This window comes from Heterodontus francisci, chromosome 7 (assembly GCF_036365525.1).
Source record: "Heterodontus francisci isolate sHetFra1 chromosome 7, sHetFra1.hap1, whole genome shotgun sequence".
Classification (NCBI taxonomy): Eukaryota; Metazoa; Chordata; class Chondrichthyes; order Heterodontiformes; family Heterodontidae; genus Heterodontus; species Heterodontus francisci.
Window position 1 is genome coordinate 73231928 of NC_090377.1, and position 17799 is coordinate 73249726.

The 17799-nt window shown below is 42.3% G+C and overlaps 1 protein-coding gene across 4 annotated transcripts in view; it reads right to left on the reverse strand.

The window, feature by feature from the left end:
- LOC137372060 (neurabin-1-like) overlaps positions 1-17799 on the reverse strand; it is a 169742-nt gene that overhangs the window by 50361 nt on the left and 101582 nt on the right. For 3 of the 4 annotated variants that reach the window (XM_068035418.1, XM_068035417.1, XM_068035416.1), the window contains exon 14: positions 7848-8193. In XM_068035418.1, coding sequence (XP_067891519.1) covers positions 7848-8193 — 346 coding nt within the window. The remainder of the gene's footprint in view (positions 1-7847; positions 8194-17799) is intronic. The other variant, XM_068035419.1, reaches the window with a different exon arrangement.

Here is a 17799-nt window from a genome sequence, read left to right on the forward strand (position 1 = left end):
ATTTTCAGAAAGCGTTCGATAAGGTGCCACATAAAAGCTTATTGCACAAAATAAGAGCTCAGGGTATTGGGGGCAATGTATTGCCATGGATTGAAGATTGGCTAACACACAGAAGGCAGAGAGTCGGGATCAATGGGTCTTTTTCAGGTTGGAAAGTCGTAACTAGTGGGGTGCCACAAGGATCGGTCCTAGGGCCTCAACTATTTACTATCTATATCAATGATTTGGAGGAAGGGACAGAGTGTAGTATATCCAAATTTGCTGACAATACAAAAATAGGTGGGAAGGCATGTCGTGATGACACCACGAAGAATCTGCAAAGGGATATAATTAGGTTAAGTGAGTGGGCAAAAACTTGGCAGATGGAGTTCAATGTGGGAAAGTGTAAGGTCATCCACTCTGGTAGGAAGAATAAAATGGCAGATTATTATTTAGATGGAGAATGACTACAAAATACTCCAGTACAGAGGGACTAGGGTGTTCTTCTACATGAAACACAAAACATTAGCATGCAGGTGCAGCAAGAAATTAGGAAGGCACATGAAATTTTGGCCTTATTGCTAGGGGGTTAGTGTCTAAAAATAGGGAGGTTACAACTATACAGGGTGTTGGTGAGGCCACACCTGGAGTACTGCGTACAGTTTTGGTCCTCGTATTTAAGGAAGGATATACTAGCACTGGAGGCAGTTCAGAAAAGGTTCACTAGGCTGATTCCTGGGATGATGGGGTTGTCGTATCAAGAACGGTTAAACAGGTTAGGCCTTTATTCACTGGAGTTTAGAAGAATGAGAAGTGATCTTATTGAAACATATAAGATTTTAAGGGGGCTTGACAAGGTAGATGTCGAGAATATGTTTCCACTGGTGGGGGAATCTCGAACTAGGGGACACAGTTACAGAATAAGGGGACAGGCATTTAAACTGAGATGTGGAGGAATTTCTTCTCAGAGGGTAGTGAATCTCTGGAATTCTCTACCTCAAAGAGTTGTGGAGGCTAGGTCACTAAATGGATTTAAGGAGGAGGCAGACAGATTTTTGAAATCTCGGGGAGTCGAAGGGTATGTGGAGCAGGCCCGAAAGAGGAGTTGAAGCCTGGGACAGATCAGTCATGATCTTATTGAATGGCGGGGCAGGCTTGAGGGGCTGAAAGGAGCAGGAGTAGGCCAATTTCTTATGTTCTTACAGAGACATGGCTGCAAGGTGACCAAGGCCAGGAACTGGATATTAAAGGGTATCTGACGTTTCAGAAGGACAGGAAGAAAGGAAAAGGAGGTGGGGTAGTTCTGTTAATAACGAATTAAATCAGTACAATAGTGAGAAAGGATCTTGGTTCAGAAAATCAAGATGTAGAATCAGTTTGGGTGGAGAGATGCAAGAGAGGCAGGTATGGGGAACCACGGCAGGAGCCTCAGCCCTTGCAACTTGTCCAACAGGTTCAATGTTCTTGCAGCTAGTGTGGATGAGAGCAGTGGCTGCAGGGAGGATGAACCAACTGACCACAGCACCTTGGTGCAGGAGGCCATTCAAGTAGGGGAGGGGAGGGGGGTTTAAAAAGGAATGTAGTAGTAGGGGACAGTATAGCTAGAAGGTTAGATACTGTTCTCTGCAGCTGAGAGCGCGAGTCCCGAAGGCTGTGTTGCCTGCCAGGGTTAAGGACATCTCCTTACGGTTGTAGAGGAACTTGGAGTGGAAGGGGAAGGATACAGTTGTCGTGGTCCACGTAGGTACCAATGACATGGTTAGGAGTAAGAGGTTCTGCTAAGCGAGTATGAGCAGCTAAGGCCTAATTTAAAAAGAATAGCTATGGAAAGTCGTCACTCGAGGAAGTAGTTTATAGGCCTCCTAACAGAAGCTGCAAAGTAGGACAGAGCATACATCAAGAAATAAAGGGGCCTTGCAAGAAAGGTACAGCAATAATTGTGGGCGATTTTGATCTTCGCATCGTGTGGACTAATCAAATTGACAAAGGTAGCCTGGAGGATGAGTTCATGGAGTGTATTTGGGACAGATTCTTACAGCAATACGTTCCAGAACCTACCAGAGACCAGGCAATTTTGGACCTGGTAATGAGACAGGATTAATTAAAGACCTCATAGCAAAGGATCCTCTAGGCAAGAATAATCATAACATGATAAAATATCACATTCAGTTTGAGGGTGAGAAATGTGGGTTCGAAACTAGTGTCTTAAAATAAATAAAGCAAATTACAAGGGTACAAAGACAGAGTTGGCAAAAGTGGACTGGGAAAATAAGTTAAAAGGTACGATGGTAGAGAAGCAATAGATGTTTAAGGAGATATTTCATAACTCTCAACAAAAACTTTCTTCCTCAATGGAATATGACTCTACCAGAAGGATGCACCACCTGTGGCTAACTAAGGAAGTTAAGGGTGGTATCAAATTGAAAGAAAAGGCAAACAATGCTGCAAAGATTATTGGTAGGCCAGAAGATTGGGAAAATTTTAGAAACCAGTAAAGGATGACTAAAAAGGGAGAAACTGGAGTACGAGAGAAAACTGGCAAGAAATATCAAAACAGACAGTAAAAGCTTCTACAAATATATAAAATGGAAAAGAGTAGCTAAAGTGAGCATCGGTCCCTTGGAGGGTGAGACTGGGGAATTAATAATGGAACACAAGGAAATGGCAGGACTTTGAACAAGTATTTTGTATCCATCTTCACTGCAGAAAATACAAAAAGCATCCCAAGGATAGTAGAAAAATACGAAGCAAAAGGGAAGGAGGAATTTAAAATAATAACTATCACTAGAACACGAGTAATGGGAATACTAATGGGACTAAAGGCTGACAAGTCCCCTGGACCTGATGACCGGCACCCTAGGGTCTTAAAGGAAGTGGCTGCAGAGATAGTGAATGCATTGGTTGTAACCTTCTAAAATGCCCTAGATTCTGGAAAGGTCCCAGCGGATTGGAAAACTGAAAATACAACACCTCTGTTCAAGAAAAGAAGGACAGAGTAAGCAGGAAACTATTGGCCAATTAGCCTAATGTCTGTCATTGGGAAAATGCTAGAATCCATTATAAAAGAGGTAGTAGCAAGACATCTAGAAAATCACAATACAAATCAGGCAGAGTCAACATGGTTTTCTGAAAGGGAACTCACGTTTGACAAATTTATTAGAGTTCTTTGAGGATGTAATAAGCAGGGTGGATAAAGGGGAAGCAGTAGAGGTAGCGTATTTTGATTTCCAAATGGCTTTCGATAAGGTGCCACATAAAAGGATACTGCACAAGATAAGAGCTCATGGTTTTGGGGGTGATATATTAGCATGGATAGAAGATTGGCTAACTAACAGGTAACAGAGAGCCAGGATAAATGGGTCATTTTCAGGAAGAAAAACTGTAACTAGTGGAGTGCCACACGGATCAGTGCTGGGACCTCAACTATTTACAATCTACAATAATGACTTGGATGAAGGGACCGACTGTATTGTAGCCAAATTTGCTGATGATACAAAGATAGGTAGGAAAGCAAGCTGTGAGGAGGATACAAAGTCTACAAAGGGATATAGGTAGGTTAAGTGAATGGGCAAAAATTTGGCAGATGGTGTATAATGCGGAAAAATGTGAGTTTGTCCACTTTGGCATGAATTGAAAAGCAGATTATTTAAATGTAGAGAGACTGCAGAATTCTGTGGTACAGAAGGACCTGGGTGTCCTTGTACATGAAATCACAAAAAGTTAGAATGCAGGTACATGTTGGTCTTTATTGCAAGGGGGTGGAATATAAAAGTAGGGAAGTCTTGCTACAACTGTAAAAGGCACTGGTGAGACCACATCTGGAGTGCTGTGTACAGCTTTGGTTACCTTATTTAAGGAGGGACATACTTGCATTGGAAGCAGTTCAGAGAAGGTTCACTTGGTTTGTCTTATGAGGAAAGGTTGAGCAGATTGGGTCTACAGTCATTGGAGTTCAGAAGAATGAGAGGTGATCTTATTGAAACATAAGATACTGAGGGGGCTTGACAGGGTTGAAACATAGAAACACAGAAAATAGGAGCAGGAGGCGGCCATTCGGCCCTTCGAGCCTGCTCCACCATTCATTATGATCATGGCTGATCATCCAACTCAGTAACCTGTTCCCGCTTTCGCCCCATACCCTTTGATCCCTTTAGACCCAAGAGCTATATCTAACTCCTTCTTGAAAACATACAATGTTTTGGCCTCAACTGCTTTCTGTGGTGGTGAATTCCACAGACTCACCACTCTCTGGGTGAAGAAATTTCTCCTCATCTCAGTCCTGAAAGGTTTACCCTGTATCCTTAGACTATGATCCCTGGTTCCGGACTCCCCCACCATCGGGAACATTCTTCCTGCATCTACCCTGTCAAGTCCTGTTCGAATTTTATAGGTTTCTATGAGATCCCACCTCACTCTTCTGAACTCCAGCGAATATAATCCTAACCGACTCAATCTCTCCTCATATGTCAGACCTGCGATCCCAGGAATCAGTCTGGTAAACCTTCGCTGCACTCCCTCTATAGCGAGAACATCCTTCCCCAGATAAGGAGGCCAAAACTACACACAATATTCCAGGTGTGGCCTCACCAAGGCCCTGTATAATTGCAGCGGCATCCCTGCTCCTGTACTCGAATCCTCTCGCTATGAAGGCCAACATACCATTTGCCTTTTTTACCGCCTGTTGTACCTGCACGCTTACCTTCAGCGACTGGTGTACGGGAACACCCAGGTCTCGTTGCATATTCCCCTCTCTCAGTTTATAGCCGTTCACATAATAATCTGCCTTCCTGTCTTTGCTACCAAAGTGGACAACCTCACATTTATCCACATTATACTGCATCTGCCATCTCACTCAACTTGTCCAAATCACCCTGAAGACTCTCTGTATCCTCCTCACAACTCACCGTCCCACCCAGTTTTGTGTCATCTGCAAATTTGGAAATATTACATTGAGTTCCCTTATATAAATCAATAATGTATATTGTGAATAGCTGGGGTCCGAGCACCTATCCCTGCGGTACCCCACTCGTCACTGCCTGGCATTCGGAAAAAGACCCATTTATCCCTGCTCTTTGTTTCCTGTCTGCCAACCAATTTTCTATCCATCGCAATACACTACCCCCAATCCCATGCGCTTTAATTTTACACACTAATCTCTTATGTGGGACGTGGTCGAAAGCCTTCTGAAAATAAACCACATCCACTGGCTCCCCCTCATCAATTCTACTAGTTACATCCTCAAAGAATTCCAGTAGATTTGTCAAGCATGATTTCCCTTTTGTAAATCCATGCTGACTCTGCCTGATTCTACCACTGTTCTCCAAGTGCTCTGCTATAAAATCTTTGATAATGGACTCTAGAATTTTCCCCACTACCGACGTCAGGCTGGTCTATAATTCCCCGCTTTCTCTCTACCTCCCATTTTAAATAGTGGGGGGTTACATTAGCTACCCTCCAATCTGTAGGAACTGTTCCAGAGTCTATAGAATCTTGGATGACCACCAATGCATCCACTATTCCTAGGGCCACTTCCTTAATACTCTGGGATGCAGACCATCAGGCCCTGGGGATTTATCAGCCTTCAATCCCATCAATTTCCCCAACACCATTTCTCTACTAATACTGATTTCCTTCAGTTCCTCTCTCGCACTAAGCCATGTGTTCCCCAACATTTCTGGTATGATATTTGTGTCCTCCTTTGTCAAGACAGAACCAAAGTATGCATTTAGTTGTTCAGCCATTTCTTTGTTCCCCATAATAAATTCCCCTGTTTCTGACTGTAAGGGACCTACATTTGTCTTCGCCAATCTTCTTCTCTTCACATATCTATAGAAACTTTTACAGTCAGTTTTTATGTTCCCCGCAAGCTTGCTCTCGTACTGTATTTTCCCCTTCATAAATCCCTTGGTCCTCCTTTGCTGAATTCTAAACTGCTCCCAATCCTCAGGTCTGTTGTTTTTTCTGGCAAATGTATATGCCTCTTCCTTGGATCTAATGCTATCTCTAATTTCCCTTGTAAGCCATGGTTTGGCTACTTTTCCCATTTTACTTTTGCGCCAGACAGGGATAAACAATTGTTGCAGTTCATCCATGTGCTCTTTAAATGTTTGCCATTGCCTATCCACCATCATCCCTTTAAGTAACGTTTCCCAATCCGTCATAGCCAACTCACGCCTCATACCTTCGTAGTTTCCTTTACTAAGATTCAGGACCCTAGTCTCAGAATCAACTACATCACTCTCCATCTTGATGAAGAATTCTATCATATTATGGTCACTCACCCCCAAGGGGTCTCGCACCACTAGATTGTCAATTATTCCTCTCTCTTTACACAACACCCAGTCTAGGATTGCCTGTTCTCGAGTTGGTTCCTCAACGTATTGGTCCAGAAAACCATCCCGTATACACTCCAAGAATTCCTCCTCTACGGTATTATGACTAATTTGATATGTGCAATCTATATGCAGATTAAAGTCACCCATAATTACAGATGTTCCTTTATCGCATGCATCTCTAATTTCCTGTTTAATGCCATTCCCATCACCACTACAGTTTGGGGGTCTATATACAACCCCCACTAATGTTTTTTGCCCCTTAGTGTTTCTCAGCTCTACCCATACTGATTCCACATCGTCAGAGCTAATATCTTTCCTCAAAATTTCATTAATTTTGTCTTTAACCAGCAATGCAACTCCAGCGCCTTTTGCTTTTTGTCCGTCCTTCCTAAATACTGAATACCCCTGAATGTTCATTTCCCATCCCTGGTCACCTTGCAGCCATGACCCCATAATCCCAACTATATCATACCCGTTTACATCTATTCGCGCGATTAATTCATTCAATTTATTGCGAATGCTCCGTGCATTAAGGCACAAAGCCTTAAGGCTTGTCTGTTTAACATTACTTTCCCCTTCCCACTATTTTTCACTGTGGCCCTGTTTGATTCTGGCCCTTGATTTCTCTGCCTATCACTTTTCTTATTCCCCTTACTGTCTTTGATCCCCCCTCCTCTGACTCCTTGTCAAGGTTCCCATCGCCCTGCCATTTTAGTTTAAACCCTCCCCAACCACTCTAGCAAATACTCCCCCTAGAATATCAGTCCCAGTCCTGCCCAGGTGTAACCCGTCCAGTTTGTACTGATCCCACCTCCCCCAGAACCGGTCCCAATGTCCCAGGAATCTAGATGCTGAGAGGATGTTTCCCGTCATGGGGGAAATCCAGAAGTAGGGCGGCACAGTTTCAAATGACAGGGTCTCCCATTTAAAACAGAAATGAGGAGGAATTTCTTCTCTCAGAGGGTCGTTAGTGTTTGAAATTCTCTTCCTCAGCGAGCAGTAGAGGCTGGGTCATTGAATATATTCAGGGCTGAACTGGACAGATTTTTGATTGATAAGGGAGTCAAGGGTTAGGGGGGGCACACAGGAAAGAGGAGTTAAGGCCACAATCAGATCAGCCATGATCTTATTGAATGGCAGGGCAGGCTCCAGGGGCTGAATCGCCTACTCCTGCTCCTATTTATGTTATGTCCTTAAAAAAGGCATTTTTATTGGAACCATAATGACGCAAAACTTTATATAAACCATGTGCTAAACAAAGGATGAGCAATGGAGAAATTAAACAGTCTAGAATGAAAATCTTCTTAAATGTGATGGGCACACCCTACTGCATCATCCAACTTGATCACAAGGATAACATATGTATTATGTATATTATCCACAATTTAGGAAGCACAACTGAATAGCAATTTATGTTAATCACTGCACAACTATCTCTGAATTACTAGAGATGCTGATAAAAGGAGTCAACGGAACTTCTAAATGAACATTTCAGTTAATATATAGTGATCACAGAGCTTTATGTTGGTTTACCGTTGGTACCTTTTCCTTTGCCTTTTGATTCTCGTTTCTTCAGCTTTCTAAGAAATGATGTGGGAGAACTTGAAGATGCTGTGACTCTAGACAAAGATTGTTTTGAGCCTGTACTGCCCTCAACTATCTTGTGAACTGGAGAGGAGCAAGGGGATGCAGATGAGCTTTGATCATGCAAGCTGGTCGTGCTCTCCACGTCATGCCTTTCATCTAATGCTTCATCTTTCATCGATATCTCATGTACAGGTACAGGGACAGGTGTATTTTCAATATCTTGCAAAGAATCCAAGCTACTCAGGACACATAAAGCTTCTTCTTGCTGAACTTCTTCATTCTCCTCATTATTCTGAAAAGTAAAAGTGTTAACCAGTTAGTTAAAATGTACAAACAGGATTTAAAAAAAATAACTAACCACTTAATTTTAAGTAAAATTGTTATTCAAATTCAATTTCTCCTGGAAACCATTGCAAAAGGGAGATCAAGCCACTTCCAGATGATTCTCTCCAGAGATCAAGAGGGAAGTAAACTTGTATTAAAGGCTGATATAAAACACTAATTTCCTTTTTCCAACACTTTGAAAATTTTACTTTGACAAATGGATGCTATTGCAACTTTCAAAATCTCAAGCAATATCTACTCTAAACTGGGGTCATAACAGGATGTCCAGTGATCTGAAACCATCTTACAACATTGATGCTCTGCATTGGACTCACTATGATGTTCAATGACCCGAAATCACAACAACTATTCTCTACTCAGCTGAGAAATACCAAAATTCCAAACATATCTAATAACCAGGGCTATAGAGAGAGCTTTAAACTAAAAAATAAAGAGCGTCAGGTGAGGGGAAATTTATAAATCTGAAGAGGTGAGTCAAGGATACAGAGCACTGCAGCGATTTGGGTAAAGCAGAGTGTAACAGGAAGGAACAAAGAGTTTCATAAAATGTTGCTGAAAATAGAAACATGTTGTCGAAGCTTTTCATCTTGCACTCATCCGCAAGAATACCAATGTAAGGGAAAACAACAACTTTATACTGTATGAGAAGAGAGTGCTGATTGACTGGCAAATGAACTCTGATTGGTTGGGAAGTGAACTCTGATTGGTGATCTGGGGAATGAGGTGGGTCAAGTGGATCAAGTGACAGTAGGGGAACATCTAGGGAGTAGTGATCATAGTATCATACAATCATAGAAAGTTTACGGCACAGAAAGAGTTCACTTGGCCCATCGTGTCTTTGCCAGTCGAAAAACGTTTCAACCATTCTAATCCCACAGGTTACAGCACTTGAGGTGCATAGCCAGACTCCTTTTGAATGAGTTGAGGGTTTCTGCCTCTACTACCCATTCAGGCAGTGAGTTCCAGATCCCCACCACCCTCTCGGTGAAAAAACTTTTCTTCATCTCTCCCCTAATCTTTCTACCAATCACTTGAAATTCATGCCCCCTAGTCACCGACCTCTCTGCTAAGGTAAACAGGCCCTTCACATCCACTCTATCCAGGACCCTCACAATTTTGCACATTTCAATCAGATCACCCTTCAGCCTCCTCTGTTCCAAGGAGAACAATCCCAGCCTATCCAATCTTTCCTCATAGCTGCATTTTTCCAGTCCTGGCAACATCCTCGTAAATCTCCTCTGTACCCTCTCTAGTGCAATTACATCCTTTCTGTAATGAGGTGACCAGAACAGCACACAGTACGCAAGTTGTGGTCTAACCAATGAATTACACAGTTCAGGTCATACGGTTCAGGTTAGCTATGGAAAAGAACAAGGAGCAATGCACAGTAAAAAATACTTAATTGGAGGAAGACCAATTTCAGTGAGGAGAGAAAAGATTCCAGGTAAGCTAGAATCTAACATTGGCAAGCAAAACTATAATGGAACAATAGGCTGCTTTTAAAGAGGAGATGGTTTGTGTACAGTTGAGGTACATTCACACAGGGGGTAAGGTAAGGCAACAAAAACCAGAGCTCCCTGGATGACAAAAAAGATTGGAGAGTAAGATGAAGCAGAAAAGGATGTGTATGATGGATGTCAGGTTGATAATGCAGGTGACTGCAACAACTACCGTGGAATCTCCCTGCTCAGCATAGTGGGGAAAGTCTTTGCTCGAGTCGCTCTGAACAGGCTCCAGAAGCTGGCCGAGCGCGTCTACCCTGAGGCACAGTGTGGCTTTCGTGCAGAGAGATCGACCATTGACATGCTGTTCTCCCTTCGTCAGATACAGGAGAAATGCCGTGAACAACAGATGCCCCTCTACATTGCTTTCATTGATCTCACCAAAGCCTTTGACCTCGTCAGCAGACGTGGTCTCTTCAGACTACTAGAAAAGATCGGATGTCCACCAAAGCTACTAAGTATCATCACCTCATTCCATGACAATATGAAAGGCACAATTCAACATGGTGGCTCCTCATCAGAGCCCTTTCCTATCCTGAGTGGTGTGAAACAGGGCTGTGTTCTCGCACCCACACTTTTTGGGATTTTCTTCTCCCTGCTGCTTTCACATGCGTTCAAATCCTCTGAAGAAGAAATTTTCCTCCACACAAGATCAGGGGGCAGGTTGTTCAACCTTGCCCGTCTAAGAGCGAAGTCCAAAGTACGGAAAGTCCTCATCAGAGAACTCCTCTTTGCTGACGATGCTGCTTTAACATCTCACACTGAAGAGTGCCTGCAGAGTCTCATCGACAGGTTTGCGGCTGCCTGCAATGAATTTGGCCTAACCATCAGCCTCAAAAAAATGAACATCATGGGGCAGGACGTCAGAAATGCTCCATCCATCAATATTGGCGACCATGCTCTGGAAGTGGTTCAAGAGTTCACCTACCTAGGCTCAACTATCACCAGTAACCTGTCTCTAGATGCAGAAATCAACAAGCGCATGGGAAAGGCTTCCACTGCTATGTCCAGACTGGCCAAGAGAGTGTGGGAAAATGGCGCACTGATACGGAACACAAAAGTCCGAGTGTATCAGGCCTGTGTCCTCAGTACCTTGCTCTATGGCAGCGAGGCCTGGACAACGTATGCCAGCCAAGAGCGACGTCTCAATTCATTCCATCTTCGCTGCCTTCGGAGAATACTTGGCATCAGGTGACAGGACTATATCTCCAACACAGAAGTCCTTGAAGCGGCCAACACCCCCAGCTTATACACACTACTGAGTCAGCGGCGCTTGAGATGGCTTGGCCATGTGAGCCGCATGGAAGATGGCAGGATACCCAAAGACACATTGTACAGCAAGCTCGCCACTGGTATCAGACCCACCGGCCGTCCATGTCTCCGTTATAAAGACGTCTGCAAACGCGACATGAAATCGTGTGACATTGATCACAAGTCGTGGGAGTCAGTTGCCAGCATTCGCCAGAGCTGGCGGGCAGCCATAAAGACAGGGCTAAATTGTGGCGAGTCGAAGAGACTTAGTAGTTGGCAGGAAAAAAGACAGAGGCGCAAGGGGAGAGCCAACTGTGCAACAGCCCCGACAAACAAATTTCTCTGCAGCACCTGTGGAAGAGCCTGTCACTCCAGAATTGGCCTTTATAGCCAATCCAGGCGCTGCTTCACAAACCACTGACCACCTTCAGGCGCGTATCCATTGTCTCTCGAGATAAGGAGGCCCAAAAGAAAAGAAAGAACGAATGCAAGTGATACTGAATACAGAAAGTTCAGAGGGGGAACTGAAAATGGAAATGAGAGAGGCCAAGAGAGAGGATGAGAAGAGACTGGCAGGTAACATAAAAGGGAATCCAGATATTCTTCTAGAGGCATAGTAATAGTAAAAAGGTTGTAGCAGGAGGGGTGGGGTTGATTAGGAATCAAAAAAGGGGATCTGCGCAAGGAGGCATGGCTGAAATACTAAATGAGTACTTTGCATCCATCTTTACCAAGCAAGATGATGCTACGAGGAGGTAGTTGAGACACTGAGTGGGCTAAAAATTGATAAAGAGGAGGTAGTAGAAAGGCTGACTGTACTTAAGTTGATAAGTCACCAAGTCACCAGGACTGGATGGGATGCATCTGAGGATACGGAGGAAAGTTAACAGAGGAAATTATAGAAGCGCTGGCCATAATCTTCCAATCCTCCTTAGATACAGGGGTGGTGTCAGAGGACTGGAGAATTGCAAATGTTACACTACTTGTTCAAAAAAGGGTGCAAGGATAAACCCAACAATTACAGGCCAGTCAGCTTAACTTCAGTAGTGGGAAAGCTTTTAGCAACAATAATCCGAGACAAAATTAACAGTCAAATGGACAAGTGTGGATTAATTAAGGAAAGCCAGCATGGATTTGTTGAAGGCAAATTATGTTTTACTAACTGAGCTTTTTTGATGAGGTTGATGAAGGCAATGCGGTGCACATGGACTTCCAAAAGGCATTTGATACAGAGTCACATAATAGGCTGGCCAGCAAAGTTGAAGTCCATGGAATAAAAGGGACAGTGGCAGCATGGACGTGAAGTTGGCTGAGTGACAGGAAACTGACAGTAGTGGTTAACGATTGTTTTTCAGACTGGAAAAAGATATTCAGTGGTGTTCCCCAGGGGTCAATACCAGGATCACTGCTTTTCTTGATATATATTAATGACCTACACTTGGGTGTACAGGGCACAATTTCAAAATTTGCAGATGACACAAAACTTGGAAGTATTGAGAGTTGTGAGGAGGCTTGTGATAGATTTCACGAGGACATAGGCTGATAGAATGGGCGGACACGTGGCAGATAAAATCTAATATAGAGAAGTGTGAAGTGATACATTTTGGCAAGAACAACGAGGAGAGACAAAATAAAATAAAGGGTGCAATTCTAAAAGGGGTGCAGGAACAGAGTGACCCGGAGGCATTGTGTGTGTAAATCGCTGAAGGCGGAAGGGCAGGTTGAGAAAGTGGTTAAAAAAAGACATACAGGATCCTAGGCTTTATAAACAGAGGCATAGAGCACAAAAGCAAAGAAGTTATGATGAGCCTTTATAAAACACTGGTTGGGCCTCAACTGGAGGACTGTGTCCAATTCTGGACACTGCACTTGAGAAAGCATGTGAAGGCTTTACAGGGGGTGCAAAAAAGATTTACAGGAATGGTTCCAAGATGAGGGACTTCAGTTATGTGTCTAGATTGGAGAAGCTGGGATTGTTCTCCTTAGAGAAGAGAAGGTTGAGAAAAGATTTGATAGAGGTGTTCAAAACCATGAGATGTCTAAATGGAGTAGAGAGAAACTGTTCCCATCAGCGGAAGGGTCAAGAACCAGAGGATACCAATAATAAAGTGAATGACAAAAGAACCAATGGTGACTTGAGGAGAAACTTCTTTTACGCAACGCGCATTTAGGATCTATAATGTACTGCCCGAGACTGTGGCAGAGGCAGATTCAATCATGGCTTTCAAAAGGGAATTGGGTAATTATCCAAACAGGAAAAAAATTGCAGGCCTACTGGGAAAGGGCATGGAGTGGGGCTAGCTGATCTGCTCTTGCAGATATGGACACAGCAGGCCGAATTGCCTCCTTCTTTGCTGTAACCATTCTGATTCCATGAATGCATTCGAGATAGTTCCCTAGTACAATGCATTGTGGAACCAACCAGGGAAAACCTATATTAGGTCTTGACTTGTGTAATGACACAGGGTTAATAGTAATCTCATATAAGGAATCCTCTGGGGAAGAGTAATTATAATATGGATGAATTTCACATTCTGCTCACGAGTGACATACACAAGTACAAAACTAGGGTATTAAACTTAAAGCCAATTACATAGGTATGAGGGACGAGTTGGCCAAGGTAGATTGGAAAATTAGATCGAAAGTTATGATGGGTAGATAAGCAAAGCCGAACATTTAAAGAAACATTTTATAATTCTCAACAAATACAGACTCCATTGAGAAATAAAACCTCCATAGGAAAAGTGATTCTTCCATGGCTGAAGTGGTTAATGATATTAGATTAAAAGAAGAAGCTTATAATATTGCTAAGAGGAACAATATGTCTGAGGATTGGGGGAGTTTTAGATACCAAAGGATGACCAAAAAAAAAGAGGGATAAAATAGAATGAAAGTAAACTAGCAAGAAATAGAAAAATAGATTGTAAGAGTTTCTTCAAGTATGTAAAAAGGAAGAGTGACAAAAATAAATGTAGGTCCCTTAGAGGGTTAGACAGAGAAAATTATAATGGGGAATAAATGGTGTTACTAGTGGGCCACTCAAGGATCAGTGCTGGGGCCTCAGTTATTTACAATCTGTATTAACGACTTAGATGAAGGGACTTAGTGCAAGCCCAAGTAAATCCAAGTTTTATGGTTATACAAAGCTTGGGTGGGAAAGTAAGCTGTGAGATGGACACAGTTTGCAAAATATAGATAGGTTCAGTGATTTGGCAGTAAGGCGGCAGATGGAATATCACGCGAAGAAATGTTAGATTATTCACTTTGGAAGGAAAAGCAGAAAAACAATTTTTAAAAAAAATGGTGATGGATTTTGGATGTCCTTCTACATGAAAGACAGAAAGTTAACATGCAGGTACAGCAAACAATTAGGAAGGCAAATGGTATGTTTGCCTTCATTGTGAGGGGGTAGGCGTGTAAGAGTAAGGAAGTCTCACTGCAATTTTAGAGGGGTTTGGTGAGACCACACCTGAGTACTGTGTACAGTTTTGGTTCCCTTACCAAAGGAGGGATATATTCGCCTTAGAGGTGGTGCAATAAAGGTTCAATAGGTTGATGCGTGCAATGAGAGGGTTGTCCTATGAGAGGAAATTGAGTAGAATGGGCCTGTTAATCTCTGGAGTTTAGCAGAAAGAAAAGTGATCTCATTGAAACATAAAAGATTCTGAGAGATCTTGCGAGTAGATGCTGTGTAGTTTTGCCCTTGGCTGAAGAATCTCGGGGGTGGGGGGGGGGGGGATTGGTGGGGGGTTGGTGGGGGGAGGGTGTGAGGCAGTCGCAAAGTCACAGAATAAGAGGTCAGCCATTTGGGACTGAGATGAGGAGAAATTTCTTCACTCAGAGGGTTGCGAATCTTTGGAATTCTCCACCCCAGAGGGCTGTGAATGCTCAGTCGTCGAGTGGATTCAAGGCTGAGAGCGGTAGATTTTTGGATTTTGAGGAATATGGGAATCGGCAGGAAAGGAGTTGAGGTCGAAAGTCAGCCATGATCTTGTTTAACAGCGGACCAGGCTATGGCACACTCCTGTTCCTATTTCTTGTGTTCTTAGGCCTTAGAAAACAAAGAAATACATACCCTGGTGGGGTAATGTTGAGAGAAATGAATTACAAGCACTAATTTATTTGTCTAAATCTAACTGTGCATTATCAATAAGAAAAGAAACAGTCTTAGTGTATACTCAAGTTCCTGTAACATCTTCATGAAAGCTTGTTTTACGGTTTTAGAACAATTTTTTAATGTGGGTTAGTATTACAAATGGTAAGGCTGTGACCCAGATCTGATGCCTTAGTTTTCCCCAAATTTCCCACAACGTATGGGCAGCTGAAGACATAAAAAAGGCTCTCAAATTGCACTCTACTTCTGTTATGAATATGTACTATGTGCAACATTGTATGTAGTGTCCTCTACTTAATGGCAACTGTAAAGTACCTAATTTAAAAAAAAACTAATTAGACAGATAAATGAATTACAGGTACTAATATACATGTTCGATATTTTAATCTCAGTAGTTTGCCATTTATCAGTTGCAGTTTTACTATAAGAAAGAATGATTTCTTAATTAAGTAGGATAGAAAATATCCAAACGATTAGAATTTGAAGAACCCTCTTATTGCATATATCAAGAAAGATTCAATAGTGAGGTAATCTCGATCAACTCACTTTTATCATTAGCCAAAGCTATAACCTAAAATACAACCAAAAGTAGCCTGATCATGAAGGAATCCTGTCCATATAGACAGAATTCTACAGAATATTAAAAAGATGGCGTTAGAATATTTTATTTAGAAAACTATAGCCCAGTTTTCTAAGTAATCTTGCAAATCACATTCTGGATTGCTGTTGCGTAAGCATGGCCCAGAATTCACCGTCACGCTGATGACAGACTAGACTGTTGGGTTCCCAATATTCCAGTGAGGAGTTCACGCTACAATGTTTTGGAAACATAATTAGAATATGCTTCCGCAAACATAGAAGCGGATCTGGAACTGCACAGCAATGTTTGGTACACATCCGAGGCACCGGGGTCAACACAGAACGAGGTAATATTTCCATAAAAGTAAAAGCTGAATAATTTGTGCAGGTTTCCCCTTTTTCATATATAAGTAATTGAGTTATATAAATTGAGTTCATTTTCTTACAATTAATTCTAGTTACTTATAATTGGGACGGATCAAAGAGTCACTAGTCTGCTAAAATGAGGCCCGCTTATTATTGTTGCAAATGCTGCTGACAGGTATATTTCACTTCTGACATTCTGTTTTGTCAATAAGTTGCTGGTTGCTTTATTTTAGACCACGTTATGAATTTAAAGTAAGGCTGGGTTGATGGAGAAACACTGAGGATGTTATTTTCTCACACATACAACCCACATTTCCATATACCAGTTTATTTCATTCACCCTTTACTCAAAACAGGGTTGCCATATCGACCTGACTTGGAACTAGTGTGCCATATGCTTTATTGGCCAAATGGTTTCAATTATTTACAAACTGCACTTCTGTCAAAAAACTAGTGTATTTGGTAAATATTTGGTTTATATTTCCTATGATAAGATGAAATTGTATAAAAGGAGATTTCTTAGACCCACACTGAACATCATGAAGTCCTTCAATCACTCATTACTAGGCTTTTAAATTTTTAAAAGCAATCAGTACAATAACTCAACATGCCATCAGGTTGTTCCAAAATAGCTGTATTTGAGTAAAACTCTCCTTCAACATTTTAGACCCAGGGAATTTTATTGAGTGGAAACTTCATCAAAACTTGCTGAGCAACTTAATATATTACTGACATTGAGCCCTCCAGCCCCATTCTGTAACAATGTAAATGATCAAAGCGGCATTTATTCAGAAAATTTGATCTTGCTATTGATTTTAATGAGGGTAAAGGGCTATGATAACTAGACATTCAAATTTCTTTGGCGAGGATTGCTGTGGAGCAGCACAAAATGCCATGATCAAGTGCAGAAAATAATCAAAAAGGTTAATGGAATGCTAGCCTTTACATTTAGAGGATTGGAGCATAAAGACACAGAGGTTATGCTGCAGCTGTACAAAACCCTGGTTAGACCCCATGTGGAGTACTGTGAGCAATTCTGGGCACCACACCTTAGGAAGGATATATTGGCCTTGGAGGGAGTGCAACGTCGGTTTACAAGAATGATACCTGGACTACAGGGGTTAAGCTACGAGGAGAGATTACACAAATTAGGCCTGTTTTCGCTAGAATTTGACAGGTTAAGGGGTGATCTGATTGAAGTCTTCAAAATATTAACAGGAAAAGACAGGCTAGATAAAGATAAACTATTTCCACTGTTGGAGATCCTAAAACTAGGGCGTATAGTCTAAAAATTAGGTCCAGACCGTTCAGGAGAGATGTTAGGAAACACTTCTTCACGCAAAGGGTGGTAGAGGTTTGGAGCTCTCTCCCACAAACAACAGTTGAAGCTAAAACAGTTGTTAATTTTAAATCTGAGATAGATTTTTGTTAAACAAAGATATTAAGGGATATTGGCCAAAGGCAGGCATATGGAGTTAGGCCGCGGATCAGCCATGATCTCATTGAATGGTGGGACAGGCTCGAGGGGCTGAATGGCCTACTCCTGTTCCTATCTTCCTATGTTCCTAAAAGTCTCAGCAAATTATGGCATGGCTTAAGTCACTCATGCCATAATTCCCTGGAATTTCTACATCATAGAAACACAGTGGCGCAGTCGTTAGCACCGCAGCCTCACAGCTCCAGGGACCCGGGTTCGATTCTGGGTACTGCCTGTGCGGAGTTTGCAAGTTCTCCCTGTGTC